At 36.4% G+C, this 23,999-nt stretch overlaps 1 protein-coding gene across 4 annotated transcripts in view; it reads left to right on the forward strand.

Annotated features, from left to right (window-relative positions):
• YTHDC1 (YTH domain containing 1) overlaps window positions 229-23,999 on the forward strand; it is a 36,190-nt gene continuing 12,419 nt past the window's right edge. For 2 of the 4 annotated variants that reach the window (XM_021101401.1, XM_021101402.1), the window contains exons 1-8: window positions 240-655; window positions 11,548-11,649; window positions 12,016-12,344; window positions 12,465-12,903; window positions 18,114-18,203; window positions 19,466-19,560; window positions 21,273-21,381; window positions 21,463-21,580. In XM_021101401.1, the coding sequence (XP_020957060.1) occupies window positions 628-655; window positions 11,548-11,649; window positions 12,016-12,344; window positions 12,465-12,903; window positions 18,114-18,203; window positions 19,466-19,560; window positions 21,273-21,381; window positions 21,463-21,580 (1,310 nt within the window). In that variant the 5' untranslated portion in view covers window positions 240-627. Of the gene's footprint in view, window positions 656-11,547; window positions 11,650-12,015; window positions 12,345-12,464; window positions 12,904-18,113; window positions 18,204-18,657; window positions 18,712-19,465; window positions 19,561-21,272; window positions 21,382-21,462; window positions 21,581-23,999 lie in introns of all 4 variants that reach the window. The other 2 variants (XM_021101400.1, XM_021101399.1) reach the window with 2 other exon arrangements.

Genomic DNA, 23,999 nt, shown 5'->3' on the forward strand with positions numbered 1-23,999 from the left:
GTCAGCCAAAGCAATAGGAAGCATCTTTGGATAGACGTTTCGGGTGAGAAAACTAAGCCACTTGGGAGCAAGCAGCGCAGCTTGGGCGCCGAAAAACTAAGTAGGGAGACTTCACCGCTGGAAACAAAACTCTTTGCAGGGACTTCCGCCCTACAGGGGGCGGGGCGACGTGATGACGTTAGTCACGTTCCCTTCCCGCCCCTCTCCGCACTGTGACGTTCCCAGGGAGGAAAGAAGCGTAAACAGCGCAGGGCATTTCGGGAGCGGGATTGTTTCACGCAGGAAGCAGGCTCCATTTTAGCGCCGCCCGCCATCGCCGTCTGTTTCCCTTCCCTCCCCCTGACCCCTCCCGTCCCCAAGCCCCAACGGGAATCCTGGGCCTAGGATCCGAGACGCCGGAGTGAAAGGAGAGAAGGGGGAAAGGAAGAAAGGGAAGAAGCGGGGAGAAAAGGCGAGTCGGGAAGGGTAGAGTGGTGGAGACTAAGGTGCGAAGCGTGCAGCCCACCGGACGGACTGACGGACGCGCCTGTGCATCTGCTGCCGCGGCTGCGGCGCCCGCGCGAGTCGCGTCGAAGCGGCGGCGGTGGCGGCTGCGGCGGTGGCAGCAGCGGAAACAAGAGGGGAGCAATGGCGGCCGACAGCCGAGAGGAGAAAGGTTAGTGCAGAGCAAGGTGACGAGCGGAGGCGGGGCTCGGGAGTAGGTCGACGGAGCCGGGGTCGTCGTTGTGGGTTGGGGGTGGGGAGGTTAGCTTGCCCCGCGCGGGGCCGGTCTCCCCTTCGAGACGTTTGGACTCATTGGAAAAGACCAGGCCTGCCCTTTCCCCTTTCGTCCTCAATCTCCATATGACCTAACACTTCATCTAGCCATGGGTTTTTCTTTGATCCTAATTCTCTTCTTTACTTAACGTTTGTCTGTTCTGGGCGCGGCTGAGACTAGGCCTGTTCTGAGTTTCAGGCCCTTAGGTTTATTTCCTGGTAGTATTATGCGGATGTAATGCGTATTTTCAGAACAGCCTTTTTTGTTAGGCTAAATTTCGAAAACCCTTAGTGCTACAATTAAAGATGGTAGTTTAGTAAGCAAGCATCTTTAAGAAGTGGTATAGGTTAGGTTATTAATCTCGAGAAATGTCTACCAATAAATTAACTTCTGCCCGTTCTTGTTAACTAGGCAAAATGGCAAGAATGGCCTCTTTGGTTCCTCAAATGCTTATTTTGGAAAACATGTTTGGAAAGATGATTATGTGACTTAGGCCAAGCCAAGCCAAGCCAAGCCAAAAAAAAAAAATCCTAGCCACTGTTCTGATAGACACATGTTGTGCGTACCCCCAGAGGTACAATCAGAAACAAATGGATGTAATTCATAGAGAGTCGGAGGGATACAATTACTTTAAAATATGGGAAGAACTGATGTTGCCAGAATGGAATGTCATGTCTTTTGAAATACCGACTTCCCAGGCCCTAGAAATGTTAAAAGTAGATCCCCATCAATACATGGCTGAAAGGTGGTTTAGACTGGATCCTGCAAGGTTTTTAACAACCCTGTGGTGGTAGTTTTGGAAAGGTAATAGTTGATAAAAATATGGCCAGCTGCTGTCCTGTATTTCACAGATATACTCTTTTGTGTTGATAATTAATTTTAGGTGGTGATTTGTTGAAAGGGCTAGAGTAACATTAAATTGGACTTAAGAAGAGTCTCCAGTGAACTGCTCCAGGATTGGAACAAGCTCGGGAAATGGAGTGGACAGGAATGTATTTAAGATACTGCTCCTGTCTGAAGGCAGCACAATGATTAGGTTATAATAGTTTAATTTTCTTTCCTTAAACGAATCCTAGAGATACTCCCTCCCCCTTTGATAAATCCAGAAGGAATATGAAAATAGGATTGCATGGTGTTAGTGGAAAAAAAAGAAAGTGCTTTTAATTAGTGAAGTAGTGTTAAATAGATGACTTAATGTGAATTCAGTCAACACTGTATTGTGTTAGAGTGTAACAGATTGTGAGTTGTGTGTTTGGGAGTGGGTGATGGTGTTTGTGGGTGAGATGAACTAGATAGAAAATGAATAAAGCTCAGTGTTTCTCAAGAATTAATTATCTGTTAACCATGAACATAGTTGTGAGTCAGTTGTAGGGTAGACATGGTAATGTACAAGGAAGAAGAAAAGTAGGTGATGTTTTTAAAAATTTGTTTTAGGAGTTCCCTGGTGGCTCAATGGGTTAGAGATCCGTTGTGGTTACTGCTGTGGAGGATTTGATTCCTAGCCCTGGAGCTGCCACATGCCATGGGCGTGGCCAAAAAAAATGAAATAAATAAAAAATAAAAATTTTGTTCTAGAAATGGATTTAGTGATGAAAATGTAGTCTATGTATGTAAACGTTGTAACTACTTTTGGTAAATAGTAATGCCATTATTAGCAATCCTTAGGATAAATTGTTCAATCTTTGAAAGACCTCACATTTATGTAGTTTTTAAAAAACTTAATTTCCATAATTCAGCCTTTTTATTTCAAAAGTTATGATATAATTGCTTATCTTAATAGTTTAAGATTGTCTCCAGTTTACTGGAAAAGCCAGCAGATGCAATCTTACTGTAATTGCTTATTTAATTTTGGAATGGAAAGGTTTCTAGAATAAACCAGTTTGCAAATGAGACAGGCCTAGGGTATCTCACTTACCTGATATTTGTGAAACAGCTGGAATAATAGCTGGAATTAGAGTTAGTACTCGACTCTTTATTCCCATGTTGAACAGCAAAAGTGGAAAGCTAAATACTTATTGTCAACAGTTATTTTATATAAAACATTAGGTAATTATAAAAATAAGCCCTGTAAGAATTTTGGACATGTCACAAAACTTAGATTCCCTTCTTAAAAGCGTCCATAAATGGTATAAGATCTTGATATGAAATGAGTTTAAGTTGCAGAAGTTTGCTATAAATCACAGAACAGTTAAAAAAACTTTCAGTTACAAAATCCTTGGATTATTGGGCATTAGCTGTGTAATAAGCAGATGTTATCATCTATAAATGCTCATGTAATACCCATACTTAGAAGCTGAAACCTATAGCTGGAGAAATTGCCAGCTCCCTCTGATTCCCTTGGTGAGTCTTTGTCCAAAAAATGGATTTGGAAGATGTTGAAATGTTAGTGGTGTTAACTAATATTAAATACCATTTTTCTTTGAGGAGGAAAATACATGTTTTCTATTATAAACACCTTTATACATTTTATTTCTTAAGCTCTAATAAAGTTCTCGCTGAAGAACAGTTATACAAGTTTAATATACCTAAAATGTGGATAATAAGTTACCACTTTGAAGAGTAATATGTTTTCTGCATTACCAGACTGGAAGCTCCTTAAGGGCAGGAGTGTGTCTAGTTTACCAGGTTCTTGGTGTACAATGATTGTGTCTTGGTGCCTTGAGTAAATGATTTAGAAGGTTGTAAATCATTAACTCAAGGTTGGACTTCATTAATAACTGATTGGTTATGTGATATTTGCTATTGATGTCCAAAACTAAGAATTTCTTTTTTTTTAAATTTAGCAATATTTATTTATTTATTTTGATAGTAGGAAAATGTAACATACTTTTCTCAGTAATTGACAGAACAAGCAAACAAAAAAAGTATAAACACGGAGAAGGACTGAAAACTAGGATTGACAAATTTGATCTAATTGGAAATTATAGAACGTTGTACTCAACATTTCAGAATACACATTCTTATACATATTCTTTTCTCATACAGTGGAACATTTACCAAAATAGAATATTTTCTAGACCATAAGGTGAGTCTTAACAAATTTCAAAGGAATGAAATAATACCAAGAATGTTTTCTGACTTCAGTGGGATTAAGCTAAAATCAATGATAGAAAACTTCCAAATGTGTTAAAATTAAGCAGTACATTTCTGAATAACCTGTGGGTCAAAGTAGAAAAAATACATCTCACAAACCATATCATTGAACAAGAGAAGCTGGACACAAGAGTACCTTCCATACTGACTAGCTTCAATTATTTAAGGTTCCCTAACATCTCTAGTGATAATGGGCAGAATAATTTTCTGCTACCTTTTCCTGGAGGATTATCTGGAGGGAGGCATCTAGGAAGATGGTGACAGTCTAGATGATGTTCTTTGTGTGTTTCATGGGTGTATCACTTTGTAACATATCGCTGAGCTTACACTTAAAACATGTACATCTTATTATTTGTAGTTCAATATGAATGTTTGCCAAAAGGAAGCAATTCACTTTTAAGGGAACTTCTCTTTAACCTATCTTCATTTCTACCCATTCCCTACCATGGTTTCAGTTATTTCCTCTATACCATATCCTGTAATTCTGCTTCTAACGTGAGTACCAGTCCTGAATATCAAAACTAAGAATTTCTCAGTTTAATATATTTACACACATTCAGGCAAGTGCATATAAGTAGGTACACATGATTATATATACACATACGTATGTATATACATACTGTTGCCCTCATTATAGTAAGTTCTTAGGGTTAGATTGATTTGGTCCACTTAGGTTAGGCCTTTATAAAGCATAAAGTATATATTTGATATTGTAGTATATTGTTTCACCCATAATGGAAGTAGGATAAAAAATTAGAAATGCTCTCCTTAGACTTGAATTTTTGGAAGACAGGAAATTGGGATGGGATGGGAAGGGAAATGCAAGTCTTTGCACTTAATTTAGAGGAATGACAGTTTTGAGTGACAGAAAAGTAACTAAGAGACTGGTCTAATGTGAAGTGCAACTGAAAGGGGGGTGCCAGGAAATCTTGCTGTATTGCCAAATCCCACTAAGACTGTTAAATGAATTAAATTAAAAAGTATAAATTACTTTGGTGCCCTGTGTTGGAAAACAAAATGCGTAGTATATTTAAACACCTAGTTTTTGTTTTGTTTTGTTTTTTCTTTTAAATATTTCAGGTCTTGACCTGATGCTGGATCCTGAAATAAATAGTACTTTGTATCTTCTGACCCAGAAGCTTCTAGGGTTAAAAAAATGAACTGTGTCTCAGATAAAGGTTAATTTTCTACACTGATATCCCTGGAGTAAAGGTTTGTGGCCTTCCTGGGCCAGGAATTTCAACATTAAAGTGTAATTCTGGGATATGGAAAGAAAGATCACTAAATTTGGATTCAGAGCTCTGAGATTTTAGTCACATTACTTTAATTCTTTAGGCTTCATTTTGGAATACTTGTTCAGTGCATAACCTTCTAAAGGTTAAACTATTTTGAAGCCAGTTAGATTTTAACATTCCCATGTTTATCTTACTCAAACAAAAATGCCCCAGTCAAGCAACACAAGACTTGTTAATTTTAGCATAGTTTTGAAAAGCTCTAAAAACTTTATTTTTAATTTCCTTGTTTTGCTTCCTGTGCCCATGGATCTGTACCTTTATCCCAAAACTCAGTTTGCTAACAATAAATAGTTTGTGACAATGACTAAGATTGTGCTCACTTCATCAGTGATGAAGTCCATAAACATAATTATATATTGTGAATGAAAAATATTCGCAGATGATTGCATTTTCATGGGGGAATCAAACTAGCAGCAGTCTGCTTTGTTGTTTTTAATTGAGGTAGCATTTAAAAGACAATTCCAAATAAAAATCTGAATTTGAGAATCTTTTTGAAAATTCATTAGATCTGACATGATCCTAGCATTCTGTCAAGGCATTTAATCCCCTGGAGTTGAGAAGCCTTGTCCCCCTTAGTATTTCTACTCTTTCACAAAGTGTGGTATGTATTAAAACTGGAGTTTGGTATCCTGTGCCTCCATGTCTTGTACTGAACCTTAAATTTATTTGCAGTTATTTAACATCAGTGTTGTTCAGCAGTTGCAGGTTTATATGCATTCTAGAGTTAGGCAGATCAAGTACTCGTTCAATACAGTGAGTAATGGTGAGTATTAGGTTATAAAGAATAAGAGTAAGCATGGTCTATGTTCAGGCAATGTTAGTAAGTACACTGATAAATGGGGCATAAACCCAGATTATCTCATGCAAAACGTTGACATAAATTACCTGCTTTTTGTCTTAAGACCTTTAGGACTGCTCCAGCTGATGGTTTGCAAATGAGAGTTTGGGTCTGTAATGATCAAATAGTCTTTTTTTTTTTTTTTTTTTTTTTAATGTAGGGTCTGGATTATTATGTTAAATCCTTGAAGTTTTCAAAAACAAAGCATCCAGGAGCTAGATTCATCCTTCAGGCTGTTAGTATATAACTTTGGATGGATTTGAATTTTAGCTGTAAATGGAAATATTGTTTTGTTTTCTTGTGTTGCATTTGAGCTAACTTGTTGCATTGATAAAGTGAAAAAATTCGTTTGTTGTGGCATCTAAGATAACATTTTTCTGGGTTTTAAAAGGATTTTAAAAGACTGTATAGTTCTTTATATAGACTGTGAAGTTATTTGACTCAGAAATACTGCATTCAGCTTATTTTTGTAGTTAGTACATGAAATGTGTTCATAGAATTCTTCTGAATCTGGCGTTTGCTAACCTTTGCTCATTTTATCGATAGTGTTCTTAAGGTGCTGCTGTCAGACTGCTGTGCAGAAACTGGATATATACATATTGCTATACAGAATAATAATATTAAATTTTAGGGTAAAGAGAGTGATTTAAGACAGTAGTTTACTAAGAAAATCACGCTAAAGATCCAATGGATGTTACTCTCTTAAACAGATGATTATTTCTTTCCAAAAAGGCTATGCCATTGATGATTGTCTTTAATAGTGGTAGTTTCTGAGACTACTAAAATAATCCTTCCTTTATAACTAATTCATTCTAAATGGAAAAAATGAATTAAACTCCATACAAAGTATATTTTTTCTATAAAACCTATGAATGAGGTTGTCGGAGGAAGCAGCTTGTTAGCTTTATCACCCAATACTATGAAATTTCGTGCACAGCGTGCACAGCCTCATAATGAGATCTCAGTTCCCAGTCTAGGAATTGAACCCTGGCTGCAATGGTGGAAGTGCCAAGTCCTAACCGCTAGACCACCAGGGAACTCCCCAAACTCTTACCTCTACATTTTGGTTTTTAAGAACACATTTTACATTTATAATTAAAATCCTTAAGTTTAAAGAAAACGAAGCAGGTGATGGTAGTTTTGAAAACATCGACATTTCTCCCAACAGTAAGTGAAGTCCATGGTTTGGCTCCTCTCTGAACTTGAGTAGACTTTTAGTGATTGTCTCTGAATAAAATACTGTGGTGGTATTGCTGAGCTTCTGCCTGGCCCTGTGTATGTTGGGCTGAGTATCTGTAGAACCTTAAATCACCATGTAAGAGGTCTGTCTGCCTTGAAGCTCTCATGAATCCCTGTAGAAAGGACTGTCCTAAGGAGTGCCCCAGCTGTCTTGAGTCTTTCTGACCAAGGCATACAAGCCTTCAGATGATTCTAGCTAGTGCTTGCTGTAGCCCCATGAGACACCCTAGTTGAACCTCAGAACCATAAGCAATAATAATAAATGATTGTATTAAGTCACCAAGTTTTGGTGTAGCATATATTTATAGCAGTAGATATTCGGAACATTTGTATATTTGTCTTATTGAGAAAAGAGGGTTTTGTTTTATGTTCTGGACCAGATTTTGTGTATCACGTAGCCTAGTCATTAATAAAAGGTTTGTGGCAGACAGGGTTTGTTAGAATCTGATAGTGATTGGGAAAGCTTATAGATTGAAAAGCTCATCAGGAAGGTCAATTAACTGCCTTCCTGTTCCTTCCCCAAACACTGATCTTTTTAATCAAAATGCCTCTTATCAGAGACTAAGAAACAAGATCTCAGACTAGGACTTTGCCTAGATACCTACCTCTTAATGATGACCTGCGTTTTCTTCCAAATACTAATCTCTTTCTCTTGCGTATAATACCTCACCAAATGTATGAGTAGTTTCAGTGGTGGAGAGGAGTAATTTAAAACATGATCTTTTATATATCAGGGTTGGCAAGTATTTTGTGAAGGGTCAGATAGAAAATAATATTTTAGACTTCGTGGGCCACATAAGGTGTTTGTCAAATATTCTTTCCTTTTTTTTTAAAAAAAATGCAACCTTTAAAATGCAGAAACCATTCATTCTTAATTTGCCAAAAATAGGCCATGGGCTGAGTTTGTCCTGCAGGTCTTAGTTTGCCAATATTGTGATAAAACCACTGTTAGGTTATTGATGTCATGGATTAGAATATGGGTAAAAAATTGTAGCTCATTGAGTGGGGCTATTATGGTTGGTCTTAAGTAATTAAGGTGCTCTAGTTGTGTTAAGACAGTTTTCTGGTGCGCTTATGTGAGATTAATCTCAAGCATGGCACCTTTCAGGGACACTTTGCAATCTTGTTTTCTTATACTTTGTTTCAAGGCGGTTTTAATGTTCCCCATCAAATTTAACCCTAGATTTAGAAAGCCTGAACTCTGGACAGGTGAATTTGCTCAACTTGAACTTCTGAGCCTTTATTTCTTTATCTGCAAAGAGTTGGATATAAGACATACTTTGTGTGTGTCATATATGATATGTATGAAAGTGATAAAATGTTAGAAAGGTAAGCATTGGTTAATATTTTAAAAATGTGTAGGTGTTTTCTAAAACTGCAACCAATCTTTGAATTGGACTAATTATTTGTTAAAGCCATTTAAGACAATAATACCTTTTTTTTAGGGGAAACCGTGGTTTAAACATGTCTGGAATATAAATTGATTTAATTAGCCTGCATAGTCCTTTCATTTTATATTAGATTAGCATGTATAAAAGTGTGTCATTTCATGTGAATGCTCAAACTTTTGGGTGTATATTTCTAATTAAGAACTATTGATTTCATGAAAAGATGTGTGTAGCACTGTATTTACTTAATTGCCTATTTTGCTGTGATTTTTTTTTTCTTTTGGTTCTGCAAATGTATTTGATTTTTCGAGGTTATTGGACCCACCTTTTTACTGACTAGAAAGCTTTCATCCATGAATCATTAAATAGCTGAGAAACTTGGATTTTAAAAAAATCAAATGATATTTTTAATTTATTTAAATATAACATCCAGAAATGCCACTGTGCCGGATCTTGAGGGAATTTCCTCAGTGAAAACATGAACCCAGAGGATAAGAGAAGCCTTTATTTGTTGACAAATCTTGATTTTCAATAACATTTTAAAAAATAAGTAAAAATAAGTAAAAAATAAGTAAAAATGAAAACAGTCTGTATAGTATATATTCATTTTAGAAAAATAGAAAAGTACAGCAGAGCATTCTTGCTGCCCAGAGAAATCAGGTTACTGTGCTATTCCACATGTATGTAATTTTCAGATGTTCTGAAGTGGCAGCTGTGACTCCCAAGTCCCAAGGAAGGTGCACTGTTAGCTTTTCTTTATCCTGTGTGGGAACCTTGCTTTCTTATTCTGCCTACATTGTCTGTTTTAATTCTCGTCAGTCACAGATTTCTCTCATCTTTGGGGAAATTTGAATCCCATCTAACCTATAACCCCTGCTATACTTTGAGTGAGTTTTGCTTTGGGGCTCGAGCCATATGTAAAATTGTCTGGTCTCATCGGTACCTCTCTCTGGGTACATTTGGAAACGTACTTTTGATTCCAGGATGTTTAGTGTTTGAAACATTTACCATTAGCTAGTGCCTTATTTAAAAACAAACACAACACAACAGTTTAAAGTAGTAAATACACATTAGTATGTATTTCTGAAATTTCTTTTGTCTTCTTGATAGGGGGTGGGGAAGGGGATGGGGTGATAAAACTGGGTTCTAAGTTTTCATGAACATTGAATATATAAATTATAGTTAATAGTTCCCTTATTTGAACAAATTGTACATTTATAGTCCATACCAGCAGCTTCAAATGTTTTTGATTGTGTAGTCCAGCTGTAATTTTCTTCTTTTAACTTAACTTTGGCATTGTTTCAAACAGGATAGCTGTAAGAATAGCACAAAGAATTCTTTTGCTTTTCAACTACATTCCACAAATGTTAACATTTTACTACATTTGTCTTTCCAATTCTCTCTTTCTCCCTCTTTCTATATATTCTCTGTCTCAGTATATGTATGTGGATATATGCAGGTAGACATGTTTTTTTTTCCTAAGCCATTTTGTCATTTGTGTACATGTTGCTTCTTTGCCCCTAAATACTATTAACATATTTCCTAAAAAGTAGGATGCTCTTTTTCTTAACTATAGTACTGCCAGAGTCAGGAAATTAACATTGCTACTCGTAATCTATAGACCTAATTTAGATTTCACTAGTTTTTCCACTTACGTCCCAGATGTTGTACTATATTTAGTTATTTTTATTTTTATTTATTTTTTTTGTCTTTTTGGGGCCACACCCACAGCATATGGAAGTTCCCAGGCTAGGGGTCGAATCAGAGCTGTAGCTGCTGGCCTACACCACAGCCACCCCAGATATGAGCCGCACCTGCAGCCTACACCACAGCTCCATGGCAATGCCGGATCCTTGACTCACCAAGAGAGGTCAGGGATCATACCTGTGTCCTCATGGATGCTAGTCAGGTTGGTTAGCCTGAGCCACAATGGGAACTCCCTGTATTTAGTTATCTCCTTTAATTTGAAGTTATTTCCTTAGTGTTTGTATTTCATAACATTGGCATTTTTTGGATGCCCCTTAATTTGGGTTTGTTTCCTTATGTATAGGTTCAGATTTTGCAGTTTGCATAGGCATATCATGGAATTGCTCTATTCATAGTGTATCACATAGGGGGTCCATGATGTTGATTTGACCCGTTAGTGGAGAGTTAACTTGATTACTTGGTTAAGCTGGAGTCTGCCATATTTCTCCACTATAAAATGGTAACCAATAAGTATTTTTCCCAGAGTTCACAATCTTTGATGAATGTATGTTTATTTAAAAGTTACGCACGTGTCTTTTTAGCTAACTTATTGTGCACATTCTAAAGCAGTTACAAAAATTAGAAATTAAAGGATGAGATAAAAATACAGAAGTTCTCACTTTTTTTTTTTTTTTTGTACCCCAGTGTATCCTTTTATACCCTGTGGGGAATATACTTCTGGTTTATAGATTAGAGCTCTGTATCATATCCTTTACCTTGTATGATTTTATAGGAATTATTCTTGTCTTGATCCTGAAATAAAAGCTCCTTGAAGGTTATGGTCTCATATTTCTGTAGTTTTTTTGTTTTTTTTTTTTGTCTTTTTTTTTTTTTTGTCTTTTGTTGTTGTTGTTGTTGCTATCTCTTGGGCCGCTCCCGCGGCATATGGAGGTTCCCAGGCTAGGGGTGGAATCGGAGCTGTAGCCACCGGCCTACGCCAGAGCCACAGCAACGTGGGATCCGAGCCGCGTCTGCAACCTACACCACAGCTCACGGCAACGCCGGATCGTTAACCCACTGAGCAAGGGCAGGGACCGAACCCGTGACCTCATGGTTCCTAGTCGGATTCGTTAACCACTGCGCCACGACGGGAACTCCCATATTTCTGTAGTTTTGACATAGTAAATACTCAAAAATAAATGCTTGACAATAATGGTTTTTCCCTATTACTTTTAATTTTCTTGCTTTCAGATGGAGAACTTAATGTTCTAGATGATATTTTGACTGAAGTACCGGAACAGGATGATGAACTATATAATCCAGAGAGTGAACAAGATAAAAATGAGAAAAAGGGTATGTAAGATTTATTTTTGTTAAAAATAGCAGTGTAAATAGCAGTTTAATTTCTTAGAGTCTTTGCTTTTGTACTTATTCTTTATGGCGCTTAACACCAAAAGCACAATCATAACAAACGGTACCCAATTCCGTATAAAAGTAATATATTTTTTTTAAAGTTTTGAAATGTCTCAAATAAATGATTTTATTCCAGTGCTTGAAAGCTGTATTTTCTTTATGATTAACTTTGGAGTAAAAATACTTCAGAGGACATTTTAAAGAAATGAGACTTTTTTCCTCCGATAGATTTACCTGTTAAACTTTGTTGAAATAAGTCAAATACTCAAACTCTTTTATATATTTTTTTTAAATTTTATTCTTAAGGATCAAAAAGAAAAAGTGACCGAATGGAGTCTACTGACACAAAGCGACAGAAGCCTTCTGTTCATTCAAGACAGTTGATTTCTAAGCCACTGAGCTCATCAGTTAGCAATAACAAAAGAATGGCTAGTACAAAAGGAAAGTCAGTCACAGAGTATAAAAATGAGGAGTATCAAAGATCTGAAAGAAACAAGCGTATAGAAGCTGATCGGAAGATTCGTCTGTCAAGCAGTGCCTCCAGAGAACCTTATAAGAGTCAACCTGAAAAAACTTGTCTGCGGAAAAGGGATTCTGAAAGGAGGGTCAAATCCCCTACACCAGATGGTTCTGAGGTAGTAAATACTATTACAGATATAAGACAGAAAGCAATTCTTTTTTGAGGCTAGAACTATTTATTCACTCTGACCTTGTCTGTTATATGACTGCTGATTCCCTTTTTCTTTAAACATCAGAGAATTGGGCTTGAAGTGGATAGACGTGCAAGCAGATCCAGCCAGTCTTCTAAGGAAGAAGTGAACTCTGAAGAATATGGCTCTGATCATGAGACTGGCAGCAGTGGTTCTTCTGATGAGCAAGGCAACAACACGGAGAATGAGGAGGAAGGGGTAGAAGATGTGGAGGAAGATGAAGAGGTAGAAGAAGATGCAGAAGAAGATGAAGAGGTGGATGAAGATGGAGAGGAGGAGGAGGAGGAAGAGGAGGAGGAGGAGGAAGAGGAGGAGGAGGAGGAGGAGGAGGAGGAGGAAGAAGAAGAATATGAACAGGATGAGAGAGACCAGAAGGAAGAGGGAAATGATTATGATACTCGAAGTGAGGCTAGCGACTCTGATTCTGAGTCTGTTTCCTTCACGGATGGGTCTGTCAGATCTGGTTCAGGCACAGATGGATCAGGTACTGACTTTTATGTGTAAAGGTTTGTCTTTTTTTTTTTCCGATTGACTTAACTTTTTTTCTTGAACATGCTTAAATTGAATTATAAAATTTTTGAGGCAGTGGGGGAATGTTAATAAGACTGCCCTATGATTTTTTTTTTTTTTTGACATGGTATGCTTTTGAGTATTATAAATGCATTTGAATAAGGTTTACATAGCTTAGTAAAAGTGTTTCCCAGCTACAAATTGTATTATAAATGTATGTTAGTCTAATTATTTCTCTTTAAGGAAATGTATTTGAGGTTTTAATGTTATTCTTAGATTTCCATACTAAACAACAGCTTATTTGAACACTGATGTACTTGAAGTATATTCATGTGGAACCTGTCTTCTAGGCGTTAACAATATTTTCATGTTAAATGCCTCTAGATTTCCATCGTGTGGCAACAAAAATCAAAACAACTTACTTTCAGAGTTTCTTGTGGCACAGTAAATTCAGGATCCAGCATTGAACTGCGGCGCATGGGTTCAATCCCTGGCCTGGGAACGTCCACATGTGGCCAAAACAAACAAAAACAACTTATTTTTATCTTGGGAGCATAGCTTTTCTTTCAGTTCTATACCCGTGGGTTGACTGACTGGATCGGGGTCTCTAGAGGGCTGGGTGTGAAGGTACAAGATGAAAAATAAGAGCATAAAATTCTTGGAGGGGCTGGGTAGGAGCCATCTTGGGTCATTCTTTCAGTACTACATGCCCTGCCACTTTATTTCTATCTGCCCCTGAGACTTTTTGTTTTCTTTTTGTCTTTTTAGGGCTGCACTTGCAGCACATGGAGGTTCCCAGGCTAAGGGTCTAATCAGAGCTGTAGCTGCTGGCCTACACCACAGCAACAGCAACGCCAGGTCGAAGCTGAGTTTGCCACCTACGCAGCTCCTGGCAACACTGGATCCTTAACCCACTGAGCAAGGCCAGGGATCGAACCTGCAACCTCATGGTTCCTCGGATTCATTTCTCCTGCACCATGGCGGGAACTCCTGCCCCTGAGATTTAAATGTAGAAATGCTGAGTAGTTACAGTTAACTAGGTGGAGGAGCCCTCTTTTGGGGAGAAATTCAGATGGCTAGAGCAAGGAGAGACCCCAGGCCACTATGTGATTATACTCTCATGGCTGTCTAATGAAAGATGCAGCCAGAGGAGTTCTCATCGAGGCTTAGTGGTTAGCTAACCCGGCTAGTATCCATGAGGACACAGGTTCGATCGCTGGCCTTGCCCAGTGGGTTAAGTATCCAGCGTTGCCATAAGCTGTGGTGTAGATTCCAGATGTGGCTCAGATCTAGTGTGGCTGTGGCTGTGGTGTAGGCCTGCAGCTGCAGCTTCAGTTCGACCCCTAGCCTGGGAACCTCCATATGCCACAGGGCAGCCCTAAAAAGACCAAAAAAAAAAAAAAAAAAATGCAACCTGTTATGCTACATAGGCCAAGTGTACTAAACATTGAAATAAAGATCCTGTTCTTGATAGTTAGAATTTCGTTATTACAGAGTTTTACCGTTTTAGTCGTGCACTGTCTGAAATAATCTGTATTTTTAATAAGCTCCTAGATGCTGAAACTTATCAAGTTACTTTGTTTTTGTGGATAAGACATTTCAGCTTGAATGGTAGCCAATAGTTTTATAAAACCTGAATTTTTAAACTGTTAAGAGATTTATAGTTTTAAAAGAGATACCTGGAACACTTTCTTCCCTTATTAAAGAAAAATTTGTGGCTTTTCCTTAAAAGAGCTCTTATGTGGAACACGTATGTATGTATGTATGTATGTATTTATTTTTGCATTTTAGGGCTGTACCCATGGCACATGGAAGTTCCCAGGCTAGGGGTTGAATCCGAGCTGTAGCTGCTGCCCTGCACCACAGCCACAGTTATGTGGGATCCAAGCTGCATCTGCGACCTACGCTATAGCTCACGACCTACACTATAGCTCACGGAAACACCCGATCCTTAACTCACTGAGCAAGGCCAGGATCAAACCCGCGTCCTCATGGATACTAGTTGGATTCGTTTTCACTGCACCACAACGGGAACTCCCTGGAACATGTTTTAGAAACTGTATTTAGTATATAGGACATTACTATTTTTTTAAATCATGGATTAGTTTCTTTATAATAGTGTATGAAAGGAAAATGGGGTGGATCTGGAACTCCTTCATTAAGAGATCTCAGTTTTTAAATACAGAAGATCATGATTTATTTTCTTATAGATTTTCTAGATTTCGGTTTATTTTACCTCAGAATTTTAGTAACTTCCTTACAAAAGTGACAAACTTTGGTGGTGGTTACAGGTTTATTTGATAAATGATTTTCTTGTTTTTTTGACTGGAGAATAATAGAGGAGATTATAAACTTAAGAGCAATGGAAGTTATTTATACAAAAGAAAAAATCCTTTGGGATTTTTCATATGATGCTCTGTTTGACATTACATAAAAATAGTTGGGCAAGATCTGCTTCTGTTATTTTTCCTGCATCATCTTAGAGATCCTTTTAGTAGTTAAAACCATGAAGTATTATTTTTAAATAACAATAAGAGATGCATTATCCTTTATCAGTTTATAATGCTTAGATTCCTAACTATTCAAATAGGAAAAATTGAAAAATAATTTTAAAAATTTTTTAAGTTTTATTTTTCTGATCTCTTTCATGTGCTTGTCATACTGATTCAGTGAATTTAGTTCCTTTTGTGTACCAGACACTATATAAGAATGTGGTTCAGTAACAGACATGGATAAGAAAGAAATTTGTGATTTGACAAAACCTCCAGTTGTTTTATCTGTTTTTTATACTAAAAGGCTTCAGTCTGTTCTCTTGAAGTCTTACAGTTTGCCCTGAGGGAAAGGATTTTAAAACTTGAAAGTTAGGTATCATTATTCAAAGCCAACAAGCCTGGAAACAAATGCTTTTCTCTACAGCTAGTTATTTGAATATCATTATGCCTCCAAGGTTACTAACTTTAAGTGGGCTTGGCTTTGTAATTGTGCCAGTATTTATACAGAAAGATAAATAGGCTGCTTTGCCCTTCCTTCTTACCCTAAGTTAGGAAAGGCAGCATCATTTACCAGTTTATTGTTAAGATCTATTTGGAGAAGCAATTAGTAGTAAATTACAAAGGAAAAAAAACCTTAAAAGGAACTTATGTCTTTGGAGTTTTCCATCTTTAACCTAGTAGACCTAGAATCCCCTTTCAAAAATAGTAGTAAAGGAGTTCCTGTCGTGGCGCCAAGGTTAACGAATCCAACTAGGAACCATGAGGTTGCGGGTTTGATTCCTGGCCTTGCTCAATGGGTTAAGGATCTGGCATTGCGGTGAGTTGTGGTGTGGGTCACAGACGCGGCTTGGATCCTGCGTTGCTGTGGCTCTGGTGTAGGCCGTTGGCTACAGCTCTGCTTAGACCCCTAGCCTGGGAACCTCCATATGCCGTGGGACTGGCCCAAGAAAAGGCAAAAAGACAAAAAAAAAAAAAAAAAAAAGTAGTAAAATATCTTTTCTGTTCTTTTAATAAGAATAGAGCTCATTGCTTGTACTTGAAAGTTAGAAACTAGGTCCTGCCACCTAGAAACTATAGGAGTTTGGCCAAGTTGCCTAACCACTTTCTCTAAGTTGAAATTTTATTTTTTGGCACATGAGAATAATGGTATTAAGTAACTCATGAGTGGTTTTTTTTTTTTTTTTTTTTTTTTTTAAATGAGGATTAAGGGAAATAATTTATTTAAGGTTTTTAAGATAAGAGTTTGTATGCAAGATCATTAATCTTTTTCAGCATTCTTTTATTTTTATAAAAATAAGTATATGCATTTTCTCCCGTCATACTCTTTTTGGCTGAAAAGTTAAGGTGTTTATAGTGGTATAGTTAAAATACAGATAGACTGAAGAGCCTGATGCCATGTTAGGCTCTCATTTATATGCTTAGAAAGTTCCAAATTAAGTATGAAATTGTTGTTATATGACAGGTAATGCAACCCTTTTCTGTCTCCTGTTTTATAGAAAAACATACACTATCATTGAGATTTTAGAGGGTTGTTTTTTTTTTTTTTTTTTGGTCTTTTGTCTTTTTTTTAGGGCCATACCATGGCTTATGGAAGTTCCCAGGCTAGGGGTCTAATCGGAACTGTTGCTGCTGGCCTATGCCACAGCCACAGCCACAGCAGTGCGGGATCCGAGCCATGTCTGCGACCTACACCACAGCTCATGGCAACACTGGATTCTTAACCCTCTGAGTGAGGCCAGGGATCGAACCCGCAACTTCATGGTTCCTAGTCGGATTTGTTTCCACTGTGCCTTGATGGGATCTCCTAGAGATAATTTTAAATTGATTTTGAAGTAAGCAGTAATTCAAGAAGGAAGTGGTTAAGAAGAATGGAATTGAAGATACAAAAGTAAGCAATGGCAACCAGAAGGGAGTAACTAATTTACTGTAGTGTGTGTATTTTTTTTTTTTTTTTTTTTTAAAGCAGTTGAAAAGCTTTGGGTTCTGGGATTCTATCAAACATCTAAGATAGATTCAGAGTTGGAATTGTAATGAAGAATGATAGTATACTTTTTAAAAAGAGGACTTAAACAACAGTACCCATTGCATAGAAGGGGAACACCATAAATTTAATTGAAAGAAAAGTTGAATTTACTTTGCTGAATTTTTTTCTTTTAAGACTTTATTCAGTACCACCTTTATATATAGGATAAGTGGTCCTTAATTATGGCCATGTGTTTTTTCCTTATTGTTTCATGATCATACCTGCAGCATATGGAGGTTCCTGGGCTAGGGGTTGAATTGGAGCTGCGGAGGCCACAAGCCACCGAAATACCGGATCTGAGCTGCATCTGCAACCTTTGCTGTAGCTTGCATCAGCAGTGCATCCTTAACCCACTGAGTGAGGCCAGATATTGAACCCATATCCCTACAGATGCAGTTTCAGGTCCTTAAACTGCCAAGCCACAACAGGAACTCCTGGCCATGTGTTTTTATTTCATTAAAATTGGTGGGAGAAATAACACAATATCCTTAGTTTTTGAACAGTGTCTTTGAATTGGAACACCTTCTGAGGAAATTGAGGGGTACGGAGAGATTAGTTAGAACTATTACTTAGGAATTATGCAGAATCCAGACACATGACATACATTCTTTTTAATTACCAGTACCTATGTTGTAATGTTTTTAAAACCTTGTTTTAATTCTTTTGTAGATGAGAAAAAGAAGGAAAGGAAGAGAGCTAGAGGCATATCTCCTATAATTTTTGATAGAAGTGGGAGCTCTGCATCAGAGTCATATGCAGGTATTCTCACTTTGATTTGTGATCACATCTGAATGATTCTAACGTAATCTGCTGTAAAAAGTGTGTGGAGGCTGTAGTTTAGCGTGAACTTGTTCATTAGTATTGATTTCTGGCATGTTCAGTGTAATAATTCCAAAGGAAACTAAGCTTTTTCTTATTATTTTAATCCTGTTCTGTTACTGCTTAAGTGGAATTTCACTTTTTTTTCTTGGAAGATGATGATTCAGTGACTAGTTTTCTGAGTGAGAAACTGTTCAAATATTTTTTAAAAAATCCAAACAATCCAAAAAAGCAAAACACTCGTACACATTGAGAAGTATTTTTTTTTGTGTGTGTGGGTGCGCCAGGAAGAATAATTTGTCTTGAATGAGAACTTTATGTGACAAGACTGTAGAAATTTTGTCTTATCTCTATTAAAGCTCAATCTGAACAAATGTACTTTGGCTAAATACAGGTTCAGAAAAGAAGCATGAGAAATTATCATCTTCCGTTCGTGCTGTCCGAAAAGGTATCATTTAAATTTGAAATTGTTTTCATTGCATGCTGCCTAAAGTCATTATTTTGCCCTATTGGTTCTCCATTAATATTTGATTTTAATGTAGTAATGTTCTGATATATTACATTAAAGGAAAAAAATTAATAATGTAGTCTTACATACAAGTCCATGCTCACTTCTTACTGCATATCTTTTCTCTCATTTTTTTTAATGGCCGCACCTGGCTCAGGTATTGAATCCAAGCCTTAACTGTGGCAACACTGAATCCTTAACCCACTGGGCCAGGCAGGATTCAAAACTGCACTTCCACAGTGACCCAAGCTGCTGCAGTCAGGTCTTTAACCCACTGTGCCATAGCAGGAACTCCTATGTACCTTTTAGAACAGTAGCAAACATCTTAGGATATTTTACCAGTTTTTGGATAGAGTGAGTGGTATATATATACTTTTAATAGCATAATGGTTTTAGCAATTTTTAAAGATGAATCTGATTAAAATTTGTGAAGTATATAACCATTTTTACATTTAAAAGATGAATCTGATATATCAGAACATCACTATATTAGGTTTACCTTCTTGGAAAATGCTGGTGTCTTTTCTTAGCTTTGCTTTATTATGTGTTGTGGCTTAGCTCTCCAGGTTGAATGGGTGATTATGAATTTTAAAAGTTTAGCTGGGTTGTGGAGGGCTAATTTCAGTTAGTACAGCGGATATCCCTCTGTGTGTTAATGGCCTGGGGTTAATCAGTTTGGATTTCTTTTTTTCAGATCAAACCAGTAAACTCAAATATGTCCTACAGGATGCAAGATTTTTTCTCATAAAGAGTAACAACCATGAGAATGTGTCCCTTGCCAAAGCTAAGGTATTAGCATCAATTCTGTTGAAATTACCCTAAACTTAAAAATTTTAAATGTGAAGGTGTACTTAAGTATCCCTTGGGTACATGAGATTTTGTAATTTTCATTAAAGCTTTAAAGATCCATAGCCCATCTCCTATGTGGGGTCTGCTTTTTTGACTAGTTAGGCAACCTAGTAGTAATATGAGTTTTCTTTTAAATCTTTTTAAAAGGATGAATTTAGAAATAAAAATATTAAATATTTGAAGAATGTGTATAAATATACATTGTACTACAAGAGATGTGCTTCTTTGGATTTTTGTGTTTCTATATTCAATTGCTAACTTACTATACTAACACTTTTTAAAGAGTTTCTTTAGTTAACTAGTTTTTGTTTTATATTGCTGCTTGTTTTATACTTTGAGATTTTCTTGAAAAGAAATCATTTTTTTTTTTTTTTTTTGGTCTTTTTAGGGCTGCACCCACAACATATGGAGGTTCTCAGCTAGGGGTTGAATCAGCTGTAGCTGCCAGCCTATGCCACAGCCATAGCAATGTGGGATCTAAGCCGTGTCTTCGACCTTCAACGCCAGATCCCCAACTCACTGAGCGAGGCCGGGGATCAAACCTGTGGATACTAGCCGGGTTCGTTTAACCACTGAGCCATGATGGGAACTCCAAGACATCATTCTTTTATGGAAAGTTTATTTTACTTTTAGAAGTAAAATCATCTGAATTTAGAAAAAAAAAAAAAGAGTAGGCTTAAAGGCCCACCCTAGGCTTCAAAAAAGGGATATATGCCCAGTTGCTGTAGGATGTTAAGATTTTCTTTTTATGTTTTTGCTCTAAAACTACATCTACTTTTTATACCAGCTGTTTTACTATATTTGGTTTAAATTAATTTCTACTGACTTGGAGAAAGTTAAAACTAAAGCATTTTGAAACTGTGTTTGTCAATATTAATGGTCCTATACTTCTAATTTAAGGAGTACCCATAAAATTTTACAGATGGCAGGAATAATACACCAAATAACTATCTAGTGAAAAGTTTATTCAGTTCTTCAGCTGGAGTAGATTTAGGCAAAAGTAATTAAGTACTTAGTGTGAATGAGATGTAGTATGTATCAGCATTTCAAACTGAATGAGAACTTCTGGCTTACTTTACCATTCAGTATCAATCTTTCATGAACAAAGAATTGATTAAAATGCTCTGGAAATTAATAACTGTGTTGCAGCTCTACATAAAACACAGGCCTCTTTAGTCGAACTATTAATACATGAAAATTTGAACTTAAGTAGAAAAAAATGTATGCTGCAGTTTCACAGAAAGCCTTCACTTATGGATTTACTAACATAATAATAATTTTTAATTATTTGATTAGGCAGGCACAGTCTTTTAAGAAAATGTATATATTGTGAGTAACCTTCAAACAAAATGTTTTTGCCATAGTAAATAGTTCTGATAGTAAAATAATTGTACATTGCTGTTTTTATTATATGAAACTCTAGCCCATATGATACGATCAGCTCGTCAATGTGTTTACTCATTGTTTTAATGATTTTGTTAAGGTTGATAATTTCATATTTTTCCTGAGATTTTGATTATCTCATTTGCACAGCTGAAAAATGAGACCTTTATTCATTATAGCTTATTGGTAGTATTGGTCTTTTGCAAATATGATTGGAAACGTAAAAGATTTGTATTAATTTCAATCTGATTTTTACTTCATTTATATAGGGTGTATGGTCTACACTGCCAGTAAATGAGAAGAAATTAAATGCTGCATTCAGATCTGCAAGGAGTGTTATCTTAATATTTTCTGTAAGAGAGAGTGGAAAATTTCAAGGTAAGAATAAAAATAATTTGGACATATAAAAACATTAATTATATTTGCATCTATTTATTATGTTGTGATGTATTCTCTTAGGATTTGCAAGACTTTCTTCAGAATCACATCATGGAGGATCTCCTATCCATTGGGTACTTCCAGCAGGAATGAATGCTAAGATGCTGGGAGGTGTCTTTAAAATTGACTGGATTTGCAGGTAGATTACACACTTCAGTGTAGATAATTAAAATTACCCTTGTTTTGAATGGGCTAGTTGAGAAGAATGTTAAAACTCCAAGTTACTTAGTTTCAATTTATTATTCTGATTATTCCCCCTTTTTTTGGTCTCATTCCTAGCCTGATTAGAATCCATAAAGTTTATTCAACAAATGTTAAAAGTAAAATTAGCATTCATATGCTTGGATTGTCCATTTACCATCTTTATAATCTAATATGGGATGCATAGATAAGGCAAAGATTTACTTAGTTAAGAGTTTTATGTACTTTATTTGTTCTCTGTGTTAGTGATGTGGCAATAAATTTATGAATCAGCCAATTTCTTGGATTGTTATTTAGCACTTGTTTTTATTTAGTTGATTTAACATGTCATTTTATTACTGTGGAATGGGGAAATAGTCGCTCTGACTTGGCTAATAATGTTTTGGAGGTGATTAATTTAGTTAAACAAGCATTGCTTTTTTAGAAAGTTATTTAGCAAATCACATTAGTTGTCATTATGCTTTTTTGAAACTATAGTATAAGATTTAAATGTTTGTTAGAAAAATAGACTTATTTTGAACTCTGCATTACTTACCATTGTTTTTTTTTTCTTACTGTGCAATCATTATTTCCTTATTGAGTGGTGATTGTACATAAAAATGATTAAAAGGTCAGTTCAGGGAGTTCCTGTTGTGGCGCAGTGGAAACAAACACTGCTAGTAACCATGAGGTTTCGGCCTCGCTCAGTGGGTTAAGGATCTGGCATTGCTGTGGCTGTGGTGTAGGCTGGCAGCTTTATGTCCAATCTGACCCCTAACTTGGGAACCTCTATATGCCAAGGGTGAGTCCCTAAGAAGAAGAAGAAAAAAAAAAAGGTCAGTGTAGGTGATACAAACAAATAAAAACACTTGAGAAAATGGATAGTCTCTTGTGGAGAACTGCAAAGTAGTACAGGGGGCAGATAGCTTTTATGGGATAAATAGTAAAGAACAAGGAAGAAATGAATAAGAAAATAACTGATTGAATGGGGCCAAATAGTCAGCCTTGTTTGGGATGGGGAGGCCCAGAGTTGGCCTGGTGTTTGGGAATTGGCTGACTGGATATATTGCTTTTCTGCTCAAGTGGAGCATTTACAGGGACGTGAAAGTTACTGGTTTTCAGGCACCTTGGGCAGAAGTGGCTCCATCTTGGCCCTAGGAAGTTATTTCAACAATATGAAAAGCTGATGATTTAAGTGAACTTTGGCATGTGCAAATTTGCTTACTACCTGTAAAATTGATTTTAGTTAAATAAGAATTACCTGAAAGGGACCATATGGATTTTTTTGTGTCAAAAGTTGGCTTATGTAGATTTTGATGAAGATGGAGGAATTGGATAAGACAGAAAAATGCTGTTCATGTTCAGGAAGGCAGACTAGTGCAAAGAATAAGCCATGGAATCAGAAACCATAGGGTGGGAGTAGGGTATGTGGTGGGCTAAGGAGCCACCTATTTTATAAAGCACATTGTAAAGAGAAGAACAAAAGGCAAAGATGAATAATAATGTGGGCCAGTCTGAGGAGTTCAACTTTTACTGTGGGGCAGTGAGGAACTGTGAACGTACATGGGCAGTGAGATAGTGGAGATGGTATATTAAGTTGTTGTTTAATAAAGTAGCAAGAAGCTATATGCATATAAATCTATCAGGTATTTATCCCATCATTACTTTCTATGGGGATGAGAGGCAATCTGAATTCTTCCGTATAGGAAATTGGTTAAGTTAGGGTTTGTCACTTAAATGTAATATGCAAAAATAATTGTCCATGTAATAACGTGGAAAAATAACATAAAGAATACAGTTATAGTGTTAGAATGCAGCCTTAGAGTGCTGAGACCATAGATGATATTCCCATACTCCACCCAACCTAGGGTTTTTAAATATAGATTTATAGTTCTTTAGAAATTAAAGTTATAGTTCAGTTAAAATGAAATAGTAAATTAAAGTTACAACATTTAAAAATCCGATGATAGTTTATAGGGAAGACAGGGTACCAGTTATTTCTTAGTAGAGATAGACATTTTTATTTAGTATTTTTTGGATGGATAATGGCCAGAGGAGAGGTTTGTTAATAAGTCTGTGGTTTTATGAATAGAAACATTAATGTCACTGGAGCAATATTTGGAGATGATTTCTTAGGGATTGAAAAAAAATATTTACCCAATTTTAGATTGGTGGTAGCAAATTGTGTTTTGAACGTAACTTGTTTTATTAACCTTTATTTTCAAATTATTGTTAAGAAAATTTGTTTCTTAATTTTAGAAGATAGGTTTAATTTATTCACAAATTATTGTCTTCACTTTCTTCTTCACTGACTTACTGGCTATTATACCAACTTATTTGAAGTATATATAATAACAGAAGAGATACAAACCCAAATA

Source organism: Sus scrofa, chromosome 8 (genome assembly GCF_000003025.6).
Source record: "Sus scrofa isolate TJ Tabasco breed Duroc chromosome 8, Sscrofa11.1, whole genome shotgun sequence".
Taxonomy (NCBI): domain Eukaryota; kingdom Metazoa; phylum Chordata; class Mammalia; order Artiodactyla; family Suidae; genus Sus; species Sus scrofa.